At 46.1% G+C, this 24400-nt stretch overlaps 1 protein-coding gene across 4 annotated transcripts in view; it reads left to right on the top strand.

Moving 5' to 3' along the window:
• NFX1 (nuclear transcription factor, X-box binding 1) overlaps positions 1–24400 on the top strand; it is a 231236-nt gene that overhangs the window by 198368 nt on the left and 8468 nt on the right. For all 4 annotated transcript variants that reach the window (XR_013345236.1, XM_077810830.1, XM_077810829.1 and 1 more), the window contains one exon: positions 20497–20642. Coding sequence is in view for 3 of the 4 variants with exons in the window: in XM_077810830.1 (XP_077666956.1) it covers positions 20497–20642 (146 nt within the window). In the remaining variant the exon portion in view is untranslated. The remainder of the gene's footprint in view (positions 1–20496; positions 20643–24400) is intronic.

Genomic DNA, 24400 nt, shown 5'->3' on the forward strand with positions numbered 1-24400 from the left:
TGCTCCAAAAAGCAGTCATTTAAAGTATCGAGAAATTTTGTCTCTGCATTTCGTCCTGAGGTGATACGTACCCAGTCAATATGGGGATAATTGAAATCCCCCACTATTATTGAGTTTTATTTTGATAGCCTCTCTAATCTCCCTTTGCATTTCATTATCACTATCACTGTCCTGGTCAGGTGGTCGATAATAGATCCCTACTGTTATATTCTTATTAGAGCGTGGAATTACTATCCATAGAGATTTTATGGAACATGTGGATTCATTTAAGATTTTTATTTCATTTGATTCTACATTTTCTGTCACATATAGTGCCACCCCCTCCACCCCGGCATGCCCTGTTCTGTCCTTCCGATATATTTTGTACCCCAGAATGATTGTGTCCCATTGATTGTCCTCACTCCACCAGGTTTCTGTGATGCCTGTTATATCAATATCCTCCTTTAACACGAGGCACTCTAGTTCACCCATCTTATCAATCTATCAGAGAAAGATATAACACGATAAAATGGTTGGAGCTATGGAAAAATTCTGACTAAAAATAAGGTGTGAATTCTTAACAGTGAAAGTAAGTAACCATTGGAACAATTTACCAAGCTTTGTGATGCATTCCGCATCCCTGATAATATTTAAATCAAGACTGGATGTGTTTCTAAAAGTTAGGAATTATTTTCTAAAAGCTAGGGATTATTTTGGGGAGGTTCTATGGCCTGAGATCAGACTAGATGATTACAATGGTCCGTTCTGGCCTTGGAATCATAGAAGATTAGGGTTGGAAGAGACCTCAGGAGGTCATCTAGTCCAACCCCCTGCTCAATGGACCAACCCCAAATAAATCATCCCAGCCAGGGCTTTGTCAAGCCAGGCCTTAAAAACCTCTGAGGATGGAGATTCCACCACCTCTCTAAGTAACCCATTCCAATGCTTCACCACCCTCCTAGTGAAATAGGTTTTCCTAATATCCAACCTCAACCTCCCTGTGATGTTCCCCTCTGGTGTTGTCTGGACCAGTGATCTGCTAGGTCACTCCAATCCTTGACTCTGGGAGCCAGCCTTACCCTGCTCAGCTGTGAGAACCCCCACTCCTGAGCTGTTCACGCACAGCCTCTGGCCTGTAAACTCATCCCAGTTACTTGCAAGCGAATGACACTAGCCAATACCATTGGTCCCAGACACAGCCCTAGGAACCTCCGTCTTCCAGTATCCAGTTATGCCTGCTGGACGCTGCAAGCTTATATGAGTTTGTCAATTTAACAAAGAAATTGATATGCACCAGGCTTATTATCCCAAGGGGAGTCTCTGTCACGCTTCAAACCAAATGCACTGCTTCAGGTAGAATAAACAAATAGATTTATTAACTATAAAGATAGATTTTAAGTGATTATAAGTCAAAACATAATGGGTCAGATTTGATCAAATGAAATAAAAGCAAAATGCATTCTAAGCTGATCTCAACACCTTCAGTGCCCTTACAAACTTAGATGCTTCTCACCACAGACTGGCTGGTTGCTCTTCAGCCAGGCTCTCCCCTTTGATCAGTGCTTCAGTAGCTTGATGTGGTGTCTGTAGATGTAGGTAGAAGAGAGAGGAAGAGCATGGCAAACGTCTCTCCCTTTTATCATTTTCCTTCTTCCCTCTTGGCTTTGGCCCCTCCACCCCACCCTTCAGAGTCAGGTGAGCATTACCTCATTGCAGTTCCAAACTGACCAAAGGAAGGAGGGTGACTCCCTTGAGAGTCTCCCAGATTCTTTTGTTGCTGTCTAGGCCAGCATCCTTTGTTCCTGTGAGGCTGGGCTGGGTTTGTCCCATACATGCCCTGATGAGGTGTGAACTGCATCTCAGCTCTTGGAGAATTTTTTGCCTGGGCTTATTTTAAGCCATGAGGATACATTTTCAACCTCATAACTACATTCATGAAATTATAACCTGTAACCTTACTATAACAACAATGCTCAGTGCATCATGAGCCTTCCAAAGACACCCGACACGACAAATTTTGCATTGGATACCATGCAGTCATTTTACAAGGATGAATATGGAGGTTCTGGATGTCCCCCCAAGCGTCACGCCTCCCCTCTTAGTTTACTGAAAGACGGTTAGTCGTTGATTAGCTCAAAGGCAGTTTGTGTTATAACTCTCTTGGCATCCAGCCATTAAAGCCATGAGGCAGTGTCCCTCAGTTTCCCCACCCACACACAGGAAGCCAGGTTTTTTATGGTTTCTCTGCTGAGATAAGCTTTAAATCTGTTTACAGGTATTAATTAAGCCCTGCCTCTACCAGATCCATCTTTGGTGTCAGACTGGTCCTCAGAACAGGACCCAGCCTTCTCGCCAGCTCATTTCAACAGCCCAGATCCCCACTGCCGGCCCTGTCTGCCTCACTATGACCCAAAAGCCGAACCATGGCTCACCTATCCACAGGGATGCCCATGCCAGGCAACCCTTATGCGTTGCCTACTGGTCCGCCTGGGACCCATACTGCCGCCGTGGCCTCTCCTCATGCCCACGCCACCTCCCATCTTTGCCTTCTGTGGACCCACCCTCTGTCTAGGAGGATCCCCACGGAGCTTCAACTCTTCCAGTGCCCTCCATACCACCAGTATTGCCGGCACCATTGGCTCTCTCAGTCCCAACTGGGGCTTCTTCATCACGTGATGATGTCATCATTCCACCTGCACTCATAGAATCATAGAATATCAGGGTTGGAAGGGACCCCTGAAGGTCATCTAGTCCAACCCCCTGCTCGAAGCAGGACCAATTCCCAGTTAAATCATCCCAGCCAGGGCTTTGTCAAGCCTGACCTTAAAAACTTCCAAGGAAGGAGATTCCACCACCTCCCTAGGCAACGCATTCCAGTATTTCACCACCCTCTTAGTGAAAAAGTTTTTCCTAATATCCAATCTAAACCTCCCCCACTGCAACTTGAGGCCATTACTCCTCGTTCTGTCATCTGCTACCATTGAGAACAGTCTAGAGCCATCCTCTTTGGAACCCCCTTTCAGGTAGTTGAAAGCAGCTATCAAATCCCCCCTCATTCTTCTCTTCTGCAGGCTAAACAATCCCAGCTCCCTCAGCCTCTCCTCATAAGTCATGTGTTCTAGACCCCTAATCATTTTTGTTGCCCTTCGCTGGACTCTCTCCAATTTATCCACATCCTTCTTGTAGTGTGGGGCCCAAAACTGGACACAGTACTCCAGATGAGGCCTCACCAATGTCGAATAGAGGGGGACGATCACGTCCCTCGATCTGCTCGCTATGCCCCTACTTATACATCCCAAAATGCCATTGGCCTTCTTGGCAACAAGGGCACACTGCTGACTCATATCCAGCTTCTCGTCCACTGTCACCCCTAGGTCCTTTTCCGCAGAACTGCTGCCTAGCCATTCGGTCCCTAGTCTGTAGCGGTGCATTGGATTCTTCCGTCCTAAGTGCAGGACCCTGCACTTATCCTTGTTGAACCTCATCAGATTTCTTTTGGCCCAATCCTCCAATTTGTCTAGGTCCTTCTGTATCCTATCCCTCCCCTCCAGCGAATCTACCACTCCTCCCAGTTTAGTATCGTCCGCAAATTTGCTGAGAGTGCAATCCACACCATCCTCCAGATCATTTATGAAGATATTGAACAAAACCGGCCCCAGGACTGACCCCTGGGGCACTCCACTTGACACCGGCTGCCAACTAGACATGGAGCCATTGATCACTACCCGTTGAGCCCGACAATCTAGCCAGCTTTCTACCCACCCTATAGTGCATTCATCCAGCCCATACTTCCTTAACTTGCTGACAAGAATACTGTGGGAGACCGTGTCAAAAGCTTTGCTAAAGTCAAGAAACAATACATCCACTGCTTTCCCTTCATCCACAGAACCAGTAATCTCATGATAAAAGGCGATTAGATTAGTCAGGCATGACCTTCCCTTGGTGAATCCATGCTGGCTGTTCCTGATCACTTTCCTCTCATGTAAGTGCTTCAGGATTGATTCTTTGAGGACCTGCTCCATGATTTTTCCAGGGACTGAGGTGAGGCTGACTGGCCTGTAGTTCCCAGGATCCTCCTTCTTCCCTTTTTTAAAGATTGGCACTACATTAGCCTTTTTCCAGTCATCCGGGACTTCCCCGGTTCGCCACGAGTTTTCAAAGATAATGGCCAATGGCTCTGCAATCACAGCCGCCAATTCCTTCAGCACTCTCGGATGCAACTCGTCCGGCCCCATGGACTTGTGCACGTCCAGCTTTTCTAAATAGTCCCTAACCACCTCTATCTCCACAGAGGGCTGGCCATCTCTTCCCCATTTTGTGATGCCCAGCGTAGCAGTCTGGGAGCTGACCTTGTTAGTGAAGACAGAGGCAAAAAAAGCATTGAGTACATTAGCTTTTTCCACATCCTCTGTCACTAGGTTGCCTCCCTCATTCAGTAAGGGGCCCACACTTTCCTTGGCTTTCTTCTTGTTGCCAACATACCTGAAGAAACCCTTCTTGTTACTCTTGACATCTCTCGCTAGCTGCAGCTCCAGGTGCGATTTGGCCCTCCTGATTTCATTCCTACATGCCCGAGCAATATTTTTATACTTTTCCCTGGTCATATGTCCAACCTTCCACTTCTTGTAAGCTTCTTTTTTATGTTTAAGATCCGCTAGGATTTCACCATTAAGCCAAGCTGGTCGCCTGCCATATTTACTATTCTTTCGACTCATTGGGATGGTTTGTCCCTGTAACCTCAACAGGGATTCCTTGAAATACAGCCAGCTCTCCTGGACTCCTTTCCCCTTCAAGTTAGTCCCCCAGGGGATCCTGGTCATCCGTTCCCTGAGGGAGTCAAAGTCTGCTTTCCTGAAGTCCAGGGTCCATATCCTGCTGCTTACCTTTCTTCCCTGCGTCAGGATCCTGAACTCAACCAACTCATGGTCACTGCCTCCCAGATTCCCATCCACTTTTGCTTCCCCCACTAATTCTACCCGGTTTGTGAGCAGCAGGTCAAGAAAAGCGCCCCCCCTAGTTGGCTCCTCTAGCACTTGCACCAGGAAATTGTCCCCTACGCTTTCCAAAAACTTCCTGGATTGTCTATGCACCGCAGTATTGCTTTCCCAGCAGATATCAGGAAAATTAAAGTCACCCATGAGAATCAGGGCATGCGATCTAGTAGCTTCCGTGAGCTGCCAGAAGAAAGCCTCATCTACCTCATCCCCCTGGTCCGGTGGTCTATAGCAGACTCCCACCACTACATCACTCTTGTTGCACACACTTCTAAACTTAATCCAGAGACACTCAGGTTTTTCTGCAGTTTCGTACCGGAGCTCTGAGCAGTCATACTGCTCCCTTACATACAGTGCTACTCCCCCACCTTTTCTGCCCTGCCTGTCTTTCCTGAACAGTTTATAACCATCCATGACAGTACTCCAGTCATGTGAGTTATCCCACCAAGTCTCTGTGATTCCAATCACATCATAGTTCCTTGACATCACCAGGACCTCCAGTTCTCCCTGCTTGTTTCCAAGGCTTTGTGCATTCGTATATAAGCACTTGAGATAACCTGTTGATCGCCCCTCATTCCCAGTATGAGGCAGGAGCCCTCCCCTCACAGACATTTCTGCCTGTGCTTCCTCCCGGTATCCCTCTTTCCCACTTACCTCAGGGCTTTGGTCTCCTTCCCCCGGTGAACCTAGTTTAAAGCCCTCCTCACTAGGTTAGCCAGCCTGCTGGCAAAGATGCTCTTCCCTCTCTTCGTAAGATGGAGCCCGTCTCTGCCCAGCACTCCTCCTTCATGGAACACCATCCCATGGTCAAAGAATCCAAAGCCTTCTCTCCGACACCACCTGCGTAGCCATTCGTTGACTTCCACGATTCAACGGTCCCTACCCAGGCCTTTTCCTTCCACGGGGAGGATGGGCGAGAATACCACTTGCGCCTCAAACTCCTTTATCCTTCTTCCCAGAGCCACGTAGTCCGCAGTGATCCGCTCAAGGTCATTCTTGGCAGTATCATTGGTGCCCACATGGAGAAGCAGGAAGGGGTAGCTATCTGAGGGCTTGATGAGTCTCGGCAGTCTCTCCGTCACATCGCGAATCTTAGCCCCCGGCAAGCAGCAGACTTCTCGGTTTTCCCGGTCAGGGCGGCAGATAGATGACTCAGTCCCCCGGAGGAGAGAGTCCCCGACCACCACCACCCGCCTTCTCCTCTTGGGAGTGGTGGTCGTGGAACCCCCAACCTCAGGACATCGCATCTCATGCCTTCCAACCAGCGGAGTCTCCTTCTGCTTTCTCGCCCCAGACATATCATCTGGTCCACTCTCCGCAACGGTACCTGCGGAGAGAACATGAAAGCGGTTAGTTACCTGTGTCTGTGTTACTGGAACCCGGACATTCCGCTTACCTCTTCTGGAGGTCACATGTTGCCAAGCTTCTTCACTGGCCTCTTGGCTCCTCTGTGCAACCTGTTCTATATCTTTAGAGCTTTGTGCCCCTAGAAGCCTATCCTGAGTTTTGTCTAGAAAATCCTCAGTTTCTCGTATGCAACGCAGGGTCGTTATCTGTTGCTCCAGACCTTCAATCTTCTCTTCCAATATGGAGACCAGCTTGCACTTTGTACAGACAAAGTCGCTTCTGTCCTGTGGAAGAAAGACAAACATGGCACATCCAGTGCAGGTCACAACAGCTGAACCCCCCCCCCCTTCCATATCACCTTCCTACTATGAGCTTCCTCAGAGCAGTTTGCAAGACGTAAGCCTCACTGGGCTCACTCCAGGCGAACTCCCAGGCAAACTCCTGCTGTGAGCTGCTCTGCTGTCCCTGCTGCTCAGCTGGTTCGCCGCTGCTCAGCTGGTTCGCGAAGCTCTGGCTATTTTTAAACAGCCAGGCTTCCCTGACGCAAACCAACAGACACCCTACTGCCCGCCCCCTGCAGGCTAGCAGCCAATCAGACACTCACTCAGGCTCTCACACTGCCCTCCCAGCAAACACACGCTCGGATACTTCCTCAGCAAGCAAACAAACACACACTCGGATACTTACCAGTCCCAGGCAAACTCCTGCTGCACTCACCTCTAGATGACCATGTTCAATACCAGAACCTTCTCCACCATATGGCAACGTCCCTTAACCTCCCTTTGGAAGATGTCCAAGACCCCCACGATCAGTTCATAGACATTTTGCAGCCCCCTGGACTCTCCCCTACCACCTTGCCCATACACTATGTCATTCTCCTACTAGCACAAATTGTTTGGCACACCCCTGCCTTCTCCACCCCTACTCCAAAATGAGCTGAGTGCAGGTACTTTGTCCCAGCAAAGGGGACAGACTTCTTGTTCTCCCGCCCTCCTCCAAACTCCTGGGTGGTTCAGGTGGCCACAGAACATGCCCGCCAACAACATCTGCATTCCACCCTCCTGAACCAGGCGGTGAACAAGCTTGACCTTATTGGCCATAAAGTCTGTTCCTCCGTGGGCCTTCAGTTCCGCATTGCCAGTTACCAGGCCATTCTGGCAAAATACAACTTCCTTTCCTACACACAAATTGCAGACTTTCAAGCTTTCCTGCCCCCTAATTAAAAGCAGGATTTTCAACACCTTATGGACAAGGGCAAATTAGTCACCAAGGTGGCCCTTCAGACCACGGTCGATGCTGCTGATACCGCCTCCCACTCCCTGGCTTCTGGCTTGACTCCCGGCTACAGTCCAGTGGATTCCCAAAGGAGGTCCAAACCACACTTGAGGGCCTCCCATTCAACAATTAAAAACTCTTCAATGATAAAACTGATGAGTCCCTTCACTCCCCCTATCTCCTCATACCAAAGAAAGGGGGTGGCCTCTGCCCCATCCTGGATCTCCGCTCTCTGAACAAATTCATTTGTAACTTCCATTTTCATATGGTCACACTCCCCATTATCCTCCCATGCCTTCCCTGTGGCTGCTGCTTTGCAGCTCTTGATATGAAATACGCCTACGTTCATGTAGACATCCATCCTGCCCATCGCATATTTTTACATTTCATGGTGGGCGCCTCCCATTATCAGTTTTGGGTCGTCCCCTTCAAGATTGCCACTGCTCCCCCACATCATCACAAAAGTCTTCACAGCTGTGGCACCTTATATGCATCGACTAGGGCCCTCCCCCTTTCCCTACCTTGTCAACTGTCTTCTAGTTGCACTCTCGCACACCACTCTCCTCAACAGCATCCGGACCCCCTGTGCCCTCCTGGACTACTTGGGCATCTGTATCAACAAAGACAAATTGGTGCTTGTCCCCATGTGCACCTTCACCTTTATTGGCTCATGTCTGGACTCAGCTGAGCCTTTCTCCCTCTGGACCGCTTTGCAGCCCTGAGCACTCTCATCACACACCTGTGCCATCGGCCAAGCACGCATGTCTGCCTGTGCCTCTCTATCCTGGGCCACATGGCTGCCTACACCGCGGTCATGCCATTCGCTTGCTTGCATATGCGCTGCCTCCAACTGTGTCTCTGCTCAGTCTACAACCCACAGACGGACACTCATCCCTCCCTCCATCCTTGCCTCCCTGACCTGGTGGTGCAATCCGTCCGTAGTCCTCGCAGGTATTCCTTTCGCACCACCCATGTCCCACACTACTCTCACCACCGATGTCTCACTGGTGGGCTGGGGAGCCCACTTGGACGGCCAAGGGCCTCTGGTCACACCGCGAGGCAAGGATGCAATCAGTGTCCTCGAAGTGTGCGCTGTGCTTGCAGTTTGTTTCTGCCACCTCCCTGTCCAAGTGTTGTCCCACAACATGGTGGTGGTCGTATATGTCAACAAGCAGGGCAGAGCCCGATCCCTCTGCCTCTATTTGGAGACTATCCTCCTTTGGAATTGGTGCCTCCAGCACATCACCCTCCACGCCGTACACCTTCCGGGCACAAGCAACTCCCTCACAGACCAGCTCAGTCACTCCTTCCATGTGAATCACGAGTGGGAACTCCACGATCCTATGCTACGCTACATCTTTCATGAGTGGGGAACGCCTCACTGGAACCTCTTCGCCACAGCAACCAACCATAAACTTCTACTCTTCTGCTCCAGGGGAGCCCTCAGTCCCAGTTTGCGGGGAAATGCCCTTCTCATTCTCAAGACTGACCAGCTCCGTTATGCCTTCCCGCCCATTCCCCTACTCCCCCAGATCCTCTGCAAAATCTGCTGGGATCAGGGGATAGTTCTCCTTGTGGCCCCTGCTTGGCCCTGCCAGTATTGGTCTCTGGACCTCCTTCATCCCTCCACTCATTCACCATCCATGCAGTTCTCATTTCCAGGACACTACAGGTAGAGGGTTTCAGCTTTTATCCAATTTCCTTAAGATCTAATCATGAAGGTCTGGCATCTTGTTTGATTGCCACCTATAACACTTCCTACTTGTATGTTATGTCTTTGATGACACCCAGACAGTCTTTGTACAGTGGGTTGTAGACATATAAGACTGAGGGCATGGCTACACTGGAAACTTCAAAGCGCTGTCACAGGAGCGCTCCCGTGGCAGCACTTTGAACTGTGAATGTGGTCGCATGCAAGTTCTCCCAGCACTCCTAGTAATCCATCTCCACGAGGGAATTAGCTCCGAGCCTGTTTACACTAGCACTTTAAAGCGCTCTGACTTGCTGCGCTCAGGAGGGTGATTTTTCACACCCCTGAGCCAGCAAGTTAGAGTGCTATAAAATGTAAGTGTAGCCAAGCCCTGAGAGGCTGTGGAGGGTTCGAAGTCTAAACTGATTTGGCCCTTAGGGGATTAAAACTATTCGAGGATTTAAATAGAGCACTTAAGGCCTGATCTACACTACAAAGGTAGGACATCTTAACTACCTCTTTCAGGACTGTGAAAAATTTCACACACACACACACACCCCTTGTGATGCATTTAAGCCAACCTAAGCCCCAGTGTAGACACTGCTAGGTTATTGAGAGAATTCTTCCACCAATCTAGCTACTGCCTCTTGGTAAGGTGGAGTTACTGAAGAGCCCCTTCTGTCACTGTAGTAAGTGTCTACACTACAACGCTACAGTGGCATGGATGCAGCTGTGCCACTGTAGCATTTCTTCCTTGCATTCATCTTTTGTGCCTGCCACAGAAGGGGATTTCCCTAGGATATTTCATTAAATTTCTTTCAGGACTTTGCCCCTCAAAGTTTCTCAGTACCGACAGGGCCAAAGAATATCTTTCAAAAAGACACTCAGACCTGATCTGAAGATATCTTTCCTTAATAATTTGTTCCAATAGTTAATCCCCTTCTCTGTTTTTGTTTTTGTTTTAAATAAATAAATAAACGTGCCTGATTTCTCATTTGAATTTGTCTGGCTTTATGTTCCAGCCATTGGCTCTTGTTATTCCTTTCTCTGCCAGCTTTAATAACTCTTTAGTATCTGGTATTTTCTCCCCATGAAGATATTTCTACACTATAATCAAGTCACTTCTTGTCCACCTTTTGGATAAGCTAAATGGTAAGAACTCTTTAAGTCTCTTGTAAGGGATTCTTTTAAGCCCTCAAATCATTTTTGTGGCTCTTTTCTGTACCCTCTCCAATTTTTCTACATCCTTTTTAAAATGTGGACATCAGAAATGAATGCTGTATTCCAATATCAGTCTCACCAATACTATATACACCTCCTTACTTTTCCTTATTAATCCCATGTTTACACATCCAAGGATCACATTAGTCCTTTCAGCCACAGCATTGCACTAGCAGTTCCTGTTCCATTTTGTCTGTCCACTATAACCTCTAAATCCTTCTGAGAGTCACTGTATATCCCATTCTTTATGACCTGCATTTTGTTCCTAAATGTATTAACTTGCATTTGAGTATATTAAAATGCATTTTGTTTGAATGGGCCCACCTTGCCAAAATATCCAGATTACTCCAAATGACTTCCCCTACCACTCCAACATTCTTTGTGTCCTCTGCAAATTTTAGTAAAAGTGATAAAATTCCTTACTGTAGCCAATACAATGCTGGCCAAAGGAAGGTATTTTTGTAGTTTTTCCTTTTTGGCTGGCATGGGGATTTTATTCCTGATGCTTCACAGTATAAATGCATGGAAGAATTCTATATTTGTGCCTTCTCAGTCTGAGAGTCTGGAAAGAGAGGTTTCATGTGAAAACTCTCAGGTCCATCCTTCAGGCCATGCACGAGGTGGTTTCCTTTGCTCAGAAGGATACATACCTTTTATATTTCCATTTGTCCAGATCTTGGTGTTCTTCAAGAAGTGTCCCTGTGGATGCTCCACTTCAGGTCAAGGTGTGTCCCAGCACCTTCGATCGGATATTTCTACAGCAGTACTCCTGCGGGCTGCACACGCGCTGTGCTTGCCTCTCAAGCTGTCAGTGTTTGAATAGCACGTACACAGCCCGGACTCCTCAGTTCCTTCTCTACCATCCCTGGCTAGAGATGGAGTTCAGCAGTGCTCTTTGAGATTAGCTAGCTAGTTTGTTTCTCTGTTTAGTTAGATAGTTTTTAGTCATTAGAGTTACTATTTAGAAAAGATGCATTACCTGTTACATTTATTTTTTGGGGGGAAAAAAAACTCTGCCGTTACGGACATGCCTGGCTCCCCAGGCTTCAAGAGATGCGCCTCCTGTAAGGATGCCATCCCCATCTCAGATGGGCATTCACCGTGTGTACGCTGTTTGGGGGAGTCTCATGTACCCCAAAAAGGCATCCACTGTAGCAAATTGAAAGCGCGGACCCGCAAGAACAGGGAGCTCAGGCTTAAAATGCTGTTCCAGGAAAACTCCCTCAGACCTGCTTCTGACCCTGGCCAGCAAACCTCTGTGACACTCTCCAGAGGCAAAGCAAAAGCAAAAAAAACAGCCAGCTTCCCCTCCCCTCAGGAGTCATTCCGCGGGGGAAAAGTTAAAACCGGTAACTCCTGCTCCACAGTTCAGCACCTTTCACGTTGCAAGCACCTCAGGCACCGACTGTGAGTCGGCTGCCCCTCTACAAGGTGCCAAGACTCAGGGCTTTCAGTTGCCCACCTCTTTCAGCTCTCCCTCAGCCACCTCTCTCAGTACAGTGTCGAGAGCTGCTACGGTGCCAACAATACAAGTGGCAGCTGCGGCACCGTCCTTTGATCTTGCGCACTGCTTTTGCAGCCACTGCTCTCGGCACCAAGCCCCCTGAGGTCTCCAGCGTTTATTGCAGTGCCTGCCACAGGGGCACCTACTCCGCAGAGCCAACCTGCACCCCCGGCATCAGCAGATGCCCCAGCGGACTCTGCCTCCATCAGCTCCACCGCAGTTTTTACAGCCAGAGGAGTTAAGGGTGTCCCATGCTCCTGAGTCTCCTCGGCACCAGTTTATCACTGAGACCTTTAGCACCCTACCTTCAAGCCCCTCCAATGAAGTGTGGGAGGAAGAGGAATACGATGACCAGATGTTTTCCTCTCAATACTCTCCCCAGATTCAGTTACCTACAAGTGGGAGATGCACTACAGCATGATGTCCATATCCTCAAGGCTATCCACACTAGTATGGCAATCCCTGGATGGGACCACCTATGCCCCCCACCCGAGGCAATGGCCACACTGGGTTCCATGGACCTACACCACACCACACTCAGGTGTTCCGCGGGCTGCCCGGAGGAAAGCTGTCAGATACTCCCCACTGCCGGCTTACACTGAAACCCAGATAATACCTGAAGTGGCCACCACCCCTACAGAGGACACTACCCCGCACACTTCCTCTCCAGCAATAACACCACAAGATGCCACAGTTCCCCCACCACCTCCCACTACTGATGAGCTCGCTCACTTTCAAGAGTTGTTTCAGAGAGTGGCAGAAGAGCTCAAGATTACCCTGGAGGAGGTACCTGAAACACACCATGAGCTGACCGACATGCTGCAAGCTATGACCTCCTCCAAAATAGCCCTACCAATTAATAGGGCCATTATGAAACCTGCTAAAACTATTTGGTAGACCCCAGTCACAATAACACTCACTAGCAAGAGACTGGACCGCAAATATTTCATAGAATCATAGAATATCAGGATTGGAAGGGACCTCAGGAGGTCATCTAGTCCAACCCCCTGCTCAAAGCGGGACCAATCCCCAATTTTTGCCCCAGATCCCTAAATGGCCCCCTCAAGGATTGAACTCACAACCGTGGGTTTAGCAGGCCAATGCTCAAACCACTGAGCTATCCCTCCCCCCCATCTAAGGGTTCTGAATTTCTATTCACGCATCCCTCACCTAATTCGCTACTGGTCAATGCGGCCAATCAGAAAAACAAATACCAACACTTCCGATCCAACCCATCGGACAAAGATAACAAGAGACTGAACTCCTTCGGCCACAAAAGCATATTCTTCTTTCACTTTGCAGTTTAGAGTAGCGAATTATGCGGTGCTCTTAGCAAAATATGAACACAAAAATTATGCTCAGGGAATGCAATTTATTGATGTGTCAGAGGATAAACGACAACTATTCAAAGCAGTGGTGTCCGAGGGCCAATTGATCTCCCACACAGCTCTTCAAGCCGCCCTCAATGCTCCGGACGCAGCCGCCAGATCCACGGCCATCATCATGCAGTGGGCATCATGGTTTGTTTCTTCCTCCTTTCCGAAGGAGATACAGTATACGGTCGAAGATCTCCCCTTTGATGGAGACAAGCTCTTCGCCTCTATGACTAATGAGGTCCTTCACTCCATGAAGAACTCACATGCCACACTCCGATCCTTAGACATCCAACCACCTGCCTCAAAGAGGAGACCATATAGATATCAGCCATACCAACGACCACATTACCATACCTTTGCACGACATCCACCTTTAAGTCAATATGATACGCAACAACGACATAGGCCCAGGAACCAACGATGTCACCCTCCACAATCAACGGCGACCCACCCTCCTAACCCAAATAAACAAATTTGAAGTCTTGGTCGAGGGTATAAAAAAACTCGCACCCTCTCCAGTGCCAACTCCAATCAACCATTTCTTTGGACACCGTTTGCAGCCGTTCCTGGCCAACTGGAAAACCATAAGTACGGAAATTATCAGATCGGGTTATGCCATCCCCTTTCTCTCGTTACCTCCCATCCACCCTCCAACCCCGTCCCTCTTCAGGGACCCCTCTCATGAACAATTGCTCTGTCAGGACATACAACACCTCATACATCTCGGAGCAATAGAGGAGGTACCCCTTCAACACAGAGGGAAAGGGTTTTATTTCCCCTACTTCTTCATGGAAAAGAAAAATGATGGTTGGTGCCCTATCCTCGATCTTTGACGTTTGAACAAGTTCGTCAAGAAACAGAAATTCCGGATGGTTACTCTCCCAATGATAATTCCGACGCTGGAGCAAGGAGATTGGTTTTCAACCCTCGATCTCCCAGGCACATATTTCCAAGTCTCTGTCCACCCTTCCCATCAACGTTTCCTCAGGTTTGCTGTGGGAGCACAACACTACCAACACAGAGTCCTCCCATTTGGTCTCTCCACCACACCACATGTCTTCTCCAAGGTGGTAGCAGTTATAATAGCACATCTCAGAAAAAAATGGAATCCTCATATTTCCTTACCTGGACGACTGTCTCCTCAAGTCTCCCACTCAGAAGCGAACCACGCAACTCTTGCAGCCCTTCACTGCTTCCACACCTTGGGCCTGCAAATAAACAAAAACAAATCTACCTTACAGCCTACCCAACAAATCGACTTAATCGGTGCCCACCTCAGTTCCACCATCGGTTTTGAATCTCTCCCCCAGGACAGATTCCACACAATGGGCAACCTTATTACCCAGATATGTGCCAGCCCACAGACTACAGTCTGAGACTCCCTAAAGCTCTTAGGACATATGGCCGCTTGCACATCTTTGATCGCAAATGCTGGCCTTTACATGCGATGCCTTCAGGGTTGGCTAGCCATGGTATACAAACCAAACAAGCACAGGCGAAGCAAGTTAATAATAATGCCCCAGAAAGTCAAGGACTGACTTCTGTGGTGGACCTCTCCCATCAGCTTCTGCACTGAGATTCCCTTCCGACAAGATCCCCCTTCGATTACCATCGCCACAGATACATCCCTCACAGGATGGGGAGCACACATCGGCCACCTCACCACACAGGGTCTCTTGGCCACTTCGGAAATGAAGCTTCACATAAATTTGCTAGAGCTCTGAGCCGTACACAATGCCTGTCTCCATTTCCTTCCCATCATCCAAAACCACAGAATTCGAATCATGACTGACAACATCACGTGCATGTTTTATGTCAACAGACGGGGGAGCCCAGTCACACTCCCTCTGCACAGAGGCGGTAAAACTTTGGAACTGGTGCCTTTAACACAATATCCATATCTCCGCCTCATACCTGCCAAGTTCTCAGAATACCACCAAAGACAAGCTCAGCCGATCGTTCCCCATACAACATGAGTGGGAACTCAATGACACCATTCTTTCCAACATTTTCCAGACCTAGGGTTATCCCCAACTGGATCTATTTGCCACAGCAACAAACAAAAAATGCCTGACATTCTGCTCCAGAGCAGGCCTGGGGAAACGCTCACGGGGGGACGCCTTTATGCTCCCATGAACTGAACTCTCATATGTGTTCCCACCAATGCCTCTATTTCACAAAGTAATTCAGAAGATACAAACAGACAGAACCAACGTCATTCTCATAGCCCCAGCATGGCCCAGACAACCGTGGTACCCATTTATCCTGCGCATGTCGATCAAGCCTCCCATCCTTCCCCCACTCAGCAACCTCCTGTCACAACAGTGGGGACAACTATTTCACCCCCGACATACAACGTCTACATCTGAGGGCCTTGCTGATCAGTGGTTCTGTAATGCGGAGTTAACATGTTCGGACCAAGCACGCACTGTGTTGCTACACAGCAGAACACACAACACATGCACTATCTACCTGCATAAACGGAAACGGTTCACATCTTGGTGCGCTGACAAACAGACCTCTCCAGCTTCTGCTTCACTCCCACTGATACTGGATTGCCTGTTACACCTTGTCAAGGTTCCTCCCCCACTCTGAACGCTAGGGTACAGATGTGGGGACCTGCATGAAAACCTCCTAAGCCTATCTTTACCAGCTTAGATCAAAACTTCCCCAAGGTACAAAATATTCCACCCTTTGTCCTTGGTTTGGCCGCTACCACCACCAAACAAATACTGGTTACTGGGGAAGAGCTGTTTGGAAACGTCTTTCCCCCCAAATACTTCCCAAAACCTTGCACCCCACTTCCTGGACAAGGTTTGGTAAAAAGCCTCACCAATTTGCCTAGCTGACTACAGACCCAGACCCTTGGATCTTAAGAACAATGAACAATCCTCCCAACAGTTGCACCCCACCCCATTCCTGGGAAATGTTGGATAAAAAGCCTCACCAATTTGCATAGGTGACCACAGACCCAAACTCTTGGATCTGAAAACAATGAAAAAGCATTCAGTTTTCTTACAAGAAGACTTTTAATAGAAATAGGAGTAAATAGAAGTAAAGAAATCCCCTCTGTAAAATCAGGATGGTAGATACCTTACAGGGTAATTAAATTCAAAACATAGAGAATCCCTCTAGGCAAAACCTTAAGTTACAAAAAAGATACACAGACAGAAATAGTTATTCTATTCAGCACAATTCTTTTCTCAGCCATTTAAAGAAATCATAATCTAACACATACCTAGCTAGATTACTTACTAAAAGTTCTAAGACTCCATTCCTGGTCTATCCCCGACAAAAGCAGCATATAGACAGACAGAGAGACCGTTTGTTTCTCTCCCTCCTCCCAGCTTTTGAAAGTATCTTGTCTCCTCATTGGTCATTTTGGTCAGGTGCCAGCGAGGTTACCTTTAGCTTCTTAACCCTTTACAGGTGAGAGGATTTTTCCTCTGGCCAGGAGGGATTTTAAAGGGGTTTACCCTTCCCTTTATATTTATGACACACCTTAAAACATCTGGCCTCTCTACAAGCTCACTCAAGGTCCACCTCGCAGCAGTCATCGCCTTCCATCATAAGATTGACAACATTACGGTCTTTGCCTATCCAGTCACCAAAAGGTTCCTGAAGGACATCCATACGTTATACCCAGACGTGAAACCGCCTGCTACACCTTGGGATTTACACCTAGTCCTGAAAGCCCTGATGGATAAACCCTTTGAACCGATAGCTACCTGCTCTCTTCTCCACTTATTCATGAAGACCGCCTTCCTCATAGCAATCATGTCTGCCAGACAAGTAGGAGAAAGGGGGGGGCTTATGGCGGACCCTCCGTATACCACATTCTTCCGCGATAAGGTCACACTCTGCACACATCCAAAGTTCTTACCTAAGATACACTCTTCTTTTCACCTCAATGAACCTATACACCTCCCAACATTTTTCCCAAAACATCATGCTAACACCTTTGAAACAACAGTGCACACTCTTGATGTGCACAGAGCATTGTCCTTTTACCTGGATAGAACAAAACCGTTTAGAAAACCCCCCGGACTTTTTGTATCTACTTCTCAGTGCTCACAGGGAAATGCTATCTCTACACAGAGACTTTCCCAAAGGATTGCTGACTGCATACGCCTTTGTTACCAACTCAGGCAAATAGAACCTCCTACATCAATTAGGACACACTCCACCAGAGCTCTCTCCACTTCCACGGCCTTGCTCCGTAATGTCCCAGTGTCCGACATATGCAAGGCAGCTACCTGGGCGTCGAACCTTACCTTCGCTAATCACTACGCTCTCATCCACACTGCAGTGTCCGACACCAGATTGGGTGGTGCTGTCTTGTCAACAGCCTTCTTGCCTCATCTGAAATCCCAACCATCCTAATGAATACTACTTTTCAGTCACCTGAAGTGGAGCATCCACAGGGACATCTCTCTCGAAGAAGAGGAGGTTACTCACCCTGTGCAGTAACTGACATTCTTCGAGATGCTCCACTACCCCCCTCCTCCCCTCTATTTTGGAATTCGTAACGCACTCCGTTGTAGAGAAGGAACTGAGGAGCCCAGGCTGTGCACACCCTATTCAAGAGGCAGGCACAGCGCGTGCGCAGCCCGTAGGGGTACAACTGTAGAAATCTCCGATAGAAGGCGCTGGGACTCACCTTGACCTGAAGTTGAGCACCCACAGGGACACTCATATCGAAGAATGTCAGTTACTGCACAGGGTGAGTAACCTCCTCTTATCTGTACTACCCATTAATAACTTTTATTTATAGTTTTTGCACCCTTTGGGAAATTTGCTTCATCTCACCTGGACAAAGGATCAGTAAAAAATTGAGGAACTGTAGCAGCAATGTGCTTGAGTAATAGGTAAGGTGAGATTTTTGTCATGGTTATCTTTAGTAAAAATAACCAACAGTTTGCAGGCAATAAACAAAATTTCACAGAAGCTTGTGACCTGTCTGTGACTTTTACTGAAAAAAATTGGTGGGGGAGGCTGACAGGAGCTGATTGAAACCCGGGGAGGTGCGGGGCGGGGCGGGGGATGAGAGCCCAAACCCTGCTGCGGGGTGGGGGCTCGGAACTCTAAGGTTTCCCCGCCACCCTCAGTGGCTCACAGCTTCAAGGTTCCACATCGCCCACAGAGGCTCACAGCTCTGTGTTCTCTGCCTCCGGTAGTGGCACACAGCTCTGGGACCGGTGGCTGGGAGTTGTGGGGGGTCACTTACTGTCTGTGTATGCTGAGAGCTGTCCCCACCAACTGACCGCTCTGGCTCTGCCACCCTGGGGCTGAAGCGGAAAATGTCACAGAGGTGTCTGTAAATCACAGAATCCATAATCTCTGTGACATAATCTTATTCTTAGCTATAGATTATCTATCTGACTCTGCTTGTCTGGGAGCCTCTGTCAGCCCACCACCATGTCCTAATGCATTGCAGCAATTGTTCAGCAATGGTGTGTGAACAGAAAAGGAGGCATTCCCATCTCCTTCCAGAAGCCCTTTGCATATGGTCAGAAACTCACCTCGCTTTTCTGAGCCTTATACCTCAAGCCATTCACTTTCTCAAAAGGAAACTTCATTCCTTTAAAGTAAAATGGGTACAAAAGTTCTATAGGTCTGTCATCCAGACATTTCTGTTTTTCGCTTCAAGGACTGTAACTAAGGCAAGCCTTGGCAGATTGCCTTCTCTTGGTGAGTAAAAGACTGCTTCCTGACAGAGTATGTTAAAACTGGAAAACCTTAGCTTCTGGAAGACCTTGACCACAGTTTATCAGATCCTTCCTAAATTATTTATCTTGTGGGCTTGAGAGCCAAGGTATCTCTCCTGCAAAGCAGCCATGTAGTCACTTCTGCTTCACATATATTATCTGCTACTGTCAGTGGAATTTGTCTGTGGTAGACTCTGAATTTGGTAGAGCAGTACTCCAAGTGCTCCCTCATCTCTGGATTCCACCAGTTGCTACATCTACTGATCATCATATCTGTTTCTGGATAGGATGGGCAAAGACAAGACAAGACTATGACAAATAAGATTGCTGTTGAGAAGTCTTTTCCATTAATTAAATATCAGAGGCAAAGTTCAAAGTGCACAGATTTAAGAATTTAACTGTTAATATTTACAGCATAATTGTCTAAACATCTCTTCCAAAGATTTGATTCTCATTAGCTATGGAATTGCTCTACCTTATCTTATATAGAAATGGAAATTTGTGGATTGAACAGTTTGATTTGAATGCTTCCCAGATTATTAGAAATTGGAGGTTGTGCAAAACTGTAATTAACTAAAAATTAACACAGTTAACAAATTAATTTTGCCTAGATTTGCACTAGTGTTTTGGCTGTGTCCTCAGATTTGTCATAATATTTTGCCCATTATTTGAAAAACAGGTATCTCTGCTAGTACTTAACGATTTAGACAAGAATTTTTACATCACTTGTAAAGCCATTACCTTTTAGCACACCACTTTTCAATGTGTAATCTATATGCTAATTAGGCACTTGCATTTGTAAATTACAGCTACTATAATACATTTCAGAAGACATCTGTTCAACTGGGTAATTTTTTGTTTACCTTTAACTAAAAGCTAATCCATTTGTCTATTTCCTGTTGACACAGTATTGTTTTATCAGATGTCAGTGTCGCTATATTTTGTAAAAGGGATATAACCAACAGGGATATGGCAAATCCTCTTTATATACAGCATATACATTGAAAAAACAAAATAAAAATAAACAAAAATTGTCCAATCTAATACCAAGTCTGCAGTTATCTTCCAATGTGTTGTTCTAGCCCTGCAGGGATATGGAATATGGTTTAAAAAAAAAAAAAAAAAGATTTTGTCAAACCATTCATGGTCTCCTCATGCATTTTCAGAATCTAAAAATTATAGCTGTGCAAACCAACGTAGAGTGAGTGTGTGTGTGTGTGTGTATAATGTGAATTAATAGGAATTCTGTATGCACATGGTTTTCATCAACAGTATCTAGTTCTCACTGTGCTTGCAAACTGACTTTGTCACTGTTAGAGAAGTATAGACAATAAATCATATATTGTAATCTTGTCTATGAAAATAATCATAAACATGCCATTTATTTTTCTCTTAAATTCAGGGAAAGCATTCAAAAAAGAGTCACTGTTATGCACCCATGAACAGAGATCACCGCAGAATCATCCATGAGTTAGCTCAAATTTATGGCATTGAAAGCGTGAGCTATGACAATGAACCAAAGCGTAATGTTGTTATCACTGCAGTGAAGTATGTTATATTAATCTTTTTTATTTTAGTTTGCAAAGTAATTAACATCCATTCAGTAGATACAAATATTGTGTTTTCTATATTTTGTTCTGAGTTTATTTTATTTACAACTTGCAAAATACATCCTTTATACTTTGTAAGTTCTATAGAAGCAGCTTTTAAATGGTTGGGGTGGAAGGGATGCATAATCTCACATGATTGTATTTCCATCAGTTTGGGGTATTTCTTCTGATTTCACCTCAGTCTCCCATTTTTAAGTATGACAAGACTATCCAATTATAGTTCCTTTGACTCCCAGCTGTGTTTTTGCTGTAGTTCTTACTTCCGGTCACGAGAGGTTGCTGCTCTCACTACTGCTGAGTAACCCACAGGCATGAACTCCTGCTCCTGATGATGATCACTTTCTCTCTTGCCAGCTTCCCCACTGTCTGTTTTATCTTTTCAAGAGAAGGGGAAGAGGCATCAGCTAGATGCAGGGAGGAATGGGAGGAACTTTTAATGGGGGCAAAAAGAAGGGAAGTCTTAAGGTGAAAAATGAGGGGGGAGCAACACCTGAGAGGGACTAGGATCAGAGAAAGGGAGAGAAATTGAGTGAAAAACAAAAGGGAGTTGCCTCATAAAGATGCCACAGAAGGGATCAGGCCAACTCTGGAAGTGGATAACCAAGTCATTAAAGTTTCTAGTGCAGGGGAAACCAAGCCTTGTTTATGGGAAATTTTTGGTTGATTGGCTTTGGTTTTTGTTTTGGTTTTTTGTAGATGAGTTACCTCCATAGGTTTAGGGAAGCATCTGTATTTTAGGATATTTATCAAATGCTCAACCTTTGGGGTTTGTTCATCTCTGGCTTTACAAGGATTTCTGCTGCTCATATGCTTTTGCATTGTTACATCATTTGAACAAATAATCAGTTTCTGATTCAAAATCATCATGCTATATATGGGGTAGAGACTGTATATTATAGTGGGCTTTTGGTCTACTAGGAGAGCCTGAAAATTTATATTTAAAAAAAAAACCCTAAAATTCACAAGAATTCACAATCTTATTTGGAGAATTGATTGAAAATATGAATGTTGATTTTTTTTTAAAGCAGGGATTTAGTGGTAAGGTGCATTTTCTTGCTTGTCTGACAGCATGAAATTTCAGTACTATAGAATTCTCAAGGCATTTGCAAAAAAAAAAAAAAAAGTAAGAGAATATGAAGTAGGTGACCCTGAGTTCAGAATTCTTGTGATTGATAACAAGTGTGCGCGTGCACACAAACGCACTTAATAGTAAGAAAATTTTTCCTTATCCCTATTGTCAACAGATTTTGGAATCATTTCCAATTTTTCTACTATGCCAGGTGGACCATTTTGAAATGAATCTGAAATCACATTTAAAAGAAGGATTTGATGTGATTAAGAAGAATATTTTGATATGTTTTCATGCACAACAAATCTACGAATCTGGAGTATTGATTGTGCTCTCTCTGTATGAGCGTGGGAAAAAAATGTCTCAGGCTCAGTTTCCTGTCTCTGTCTCTCCAGAAGCAGTTCTCTGTATGTTTCTCCTGTGAACTCCGAGGGAAGGCCACCGACCTTTACGGTTTTGTGACAGTTGAAGTTTTTCCTCACCTCGTCCCCCAGTACCTCCAGACCTCAGAGAGGAGAAATTGATTGTAGTCAGCATTGCTGTGTGCTGCAAGCCTGTGACTGTCACCTCTGACAGCATGGCTCTACACTATCCTTCACCCCGACCTGGAGTCACAGTGACCAGTGGAGAAAGAGGCACTTCTTAGCTCATAAGTGAACAGGCTATTAAAGGCTCCACCCTTGAGGGTATCCACATAATGATAGAGTTGACTTTTGCAGCTTGACAATGGTCAATTGAGACTATGGATCAACAGTCAATGGAGCTGAGCTACTTTAGGGGCCGTGGGGCATATGGCCAGACACTCGCCAAAGAGAGTCCACCTGCCCCTGTGAACCTACGGTGCCTTTGGATGTCCAAACTATGCCTACCATAATGGTCACCCCAATCCAAGCTTCTCCTTTGAAACCCTCATCACATTACATTACAAAAGGCAAAAGAACTGCTTGTCCAAAAGAACTCTTTCTCTGTTTAAGTATCTAAATATATTTAGATGCAGCCTGTTTTCTCCTCTGTTCCGACATAGTTAGGCGACTCCTTTTGTTATGCTCCTGGGATGTAGGCATTATTTTCAGGTTTGGCCTACTTCAAGCAACATTTGAATGGGCTTTTGGGACAGGTTTTTTGGACACAGTTGTCAGTGAAACTGCAGATCAGAGTGAGTTGCACATGCTTCAGGAAAAGATGGGAAAATGCTTCTACATTAGACGTAAGATAGACAGCAAAGGGTAATTCTCATAGCTCCTTATTGGCCTTGCAGACCTAGCTCTAGGAGATGTCTGTATGTCCTCCCTGGCAACTACCCACAAATAAGCTCTGCTAATATAAAGTCAGGATCCAGGCAGGCTTCAGATTACCTTTTGGAATTTGAATGGATGAAGCTCTGACTTAGATACCTTGATCAACCAGTAGATGTTAAATTTCAATCCAGGAAGGATTCTATATCTACATTTTTATAGCAACAACTGGAAAAATCTTCAGACACCACTGTTCTCAATTTAATGTTAAGTCAATTTCAGCTTCCTGTTTTATGACTTTAATAAAGGGCTCAGCCATACCACTTCATAGGTTCAGTTAGAGCTTTTTGAGTACCCACAGGTACTCAGCAGCACCTCATATTTCATGATTCATCAAGACAGTAATGAAGTTCCTTTGTTCTGTTGAATTTTCTATTGTTAGCGGGATGCTTAACTTAGCTCTGGAATAACTGATGGAGCAGCCCTTTTGAATCTGGCCTCTACATCCTTGTATTTCCTTTCTCTTATAGTTGCCTTTCTAATCACAACCATTTCTGTTAGGATGACTAGTGAATTAAATGCATTGTCAATTAAAAATTCCTTTTTTCTCCAGAGTTGATATTCTGCACCAACCCAGACTTTGTATTTAAGGAACTTCTTCTGTCTTATCTCAATCAATACATCACTTTTTAGATTTTGTTTTTTATTAAACCTACTCATCCTCATGAATCAGATGCCATCATCTAGCTGTTTGCAGATCAATCAAATCCTAATTAAACAGGATTAATTATTGCTTTATAATGGGAAAAATCACAGATCTGAACTCTTTAAAAAACAAAATTGTCAGTGGATCTTGGCAGCTATATCAGAAGCATATAAGTAAGCCAAAAAAACTCCTCCTGAAAGCCTCAGCACATTCAGTGAAGTCTGCATTCACATTTTAGGCAAAAAGAAAGTTTCTTATGAGGAAGTCTGCAGATGGACTACTTGGAAATCTCTGTTCCTTCACCAGACATGACTACAAAGTCGATGTTGCATTTTTAGCAGATACTGCTTTTGGTCTATAGATACCATCCACTATTTTTCTTTTGTCCTGTCTCAGCTCTGCTGTCCCTCCCTTTTTTCTGGTCATATTGCTTGCTGCTTTCCAATCGTCCTCCAGTGTAGTATATATGAGAAAGACAGCTTACTCCTACTTCTCATAACAGGAAATTCACTCATCTGGATTTTTCCCACCCTTGTATATACATGTGTGACGGATTCAGTCACAGAGACCCCCCTGGGGCTATCACCTGACATGCTGGAATTACCTCTGAGCGCATTTTCCCTGCCTGCCTGGGACTTCAGAAACCTGCCTCGTTGAGCCAGACACACTAGCCTGCTGCAACACAG

The sequence above is a fragment of the Eretmochelys imbricata genome, chromosome 2, assembly GCF_965152235.1.
Source record: "Eretmochelys imbricata isolate rEreImb1 chromosome 2, rEreImb1.hap1, whole genome shotgun sequence".
Classification (NCBI taxonomy): Eukaryota; Metazoa; Chordata; order Testudines; family Cheloniidae; genus Eretmochelys; species Eretmochelys imbricata.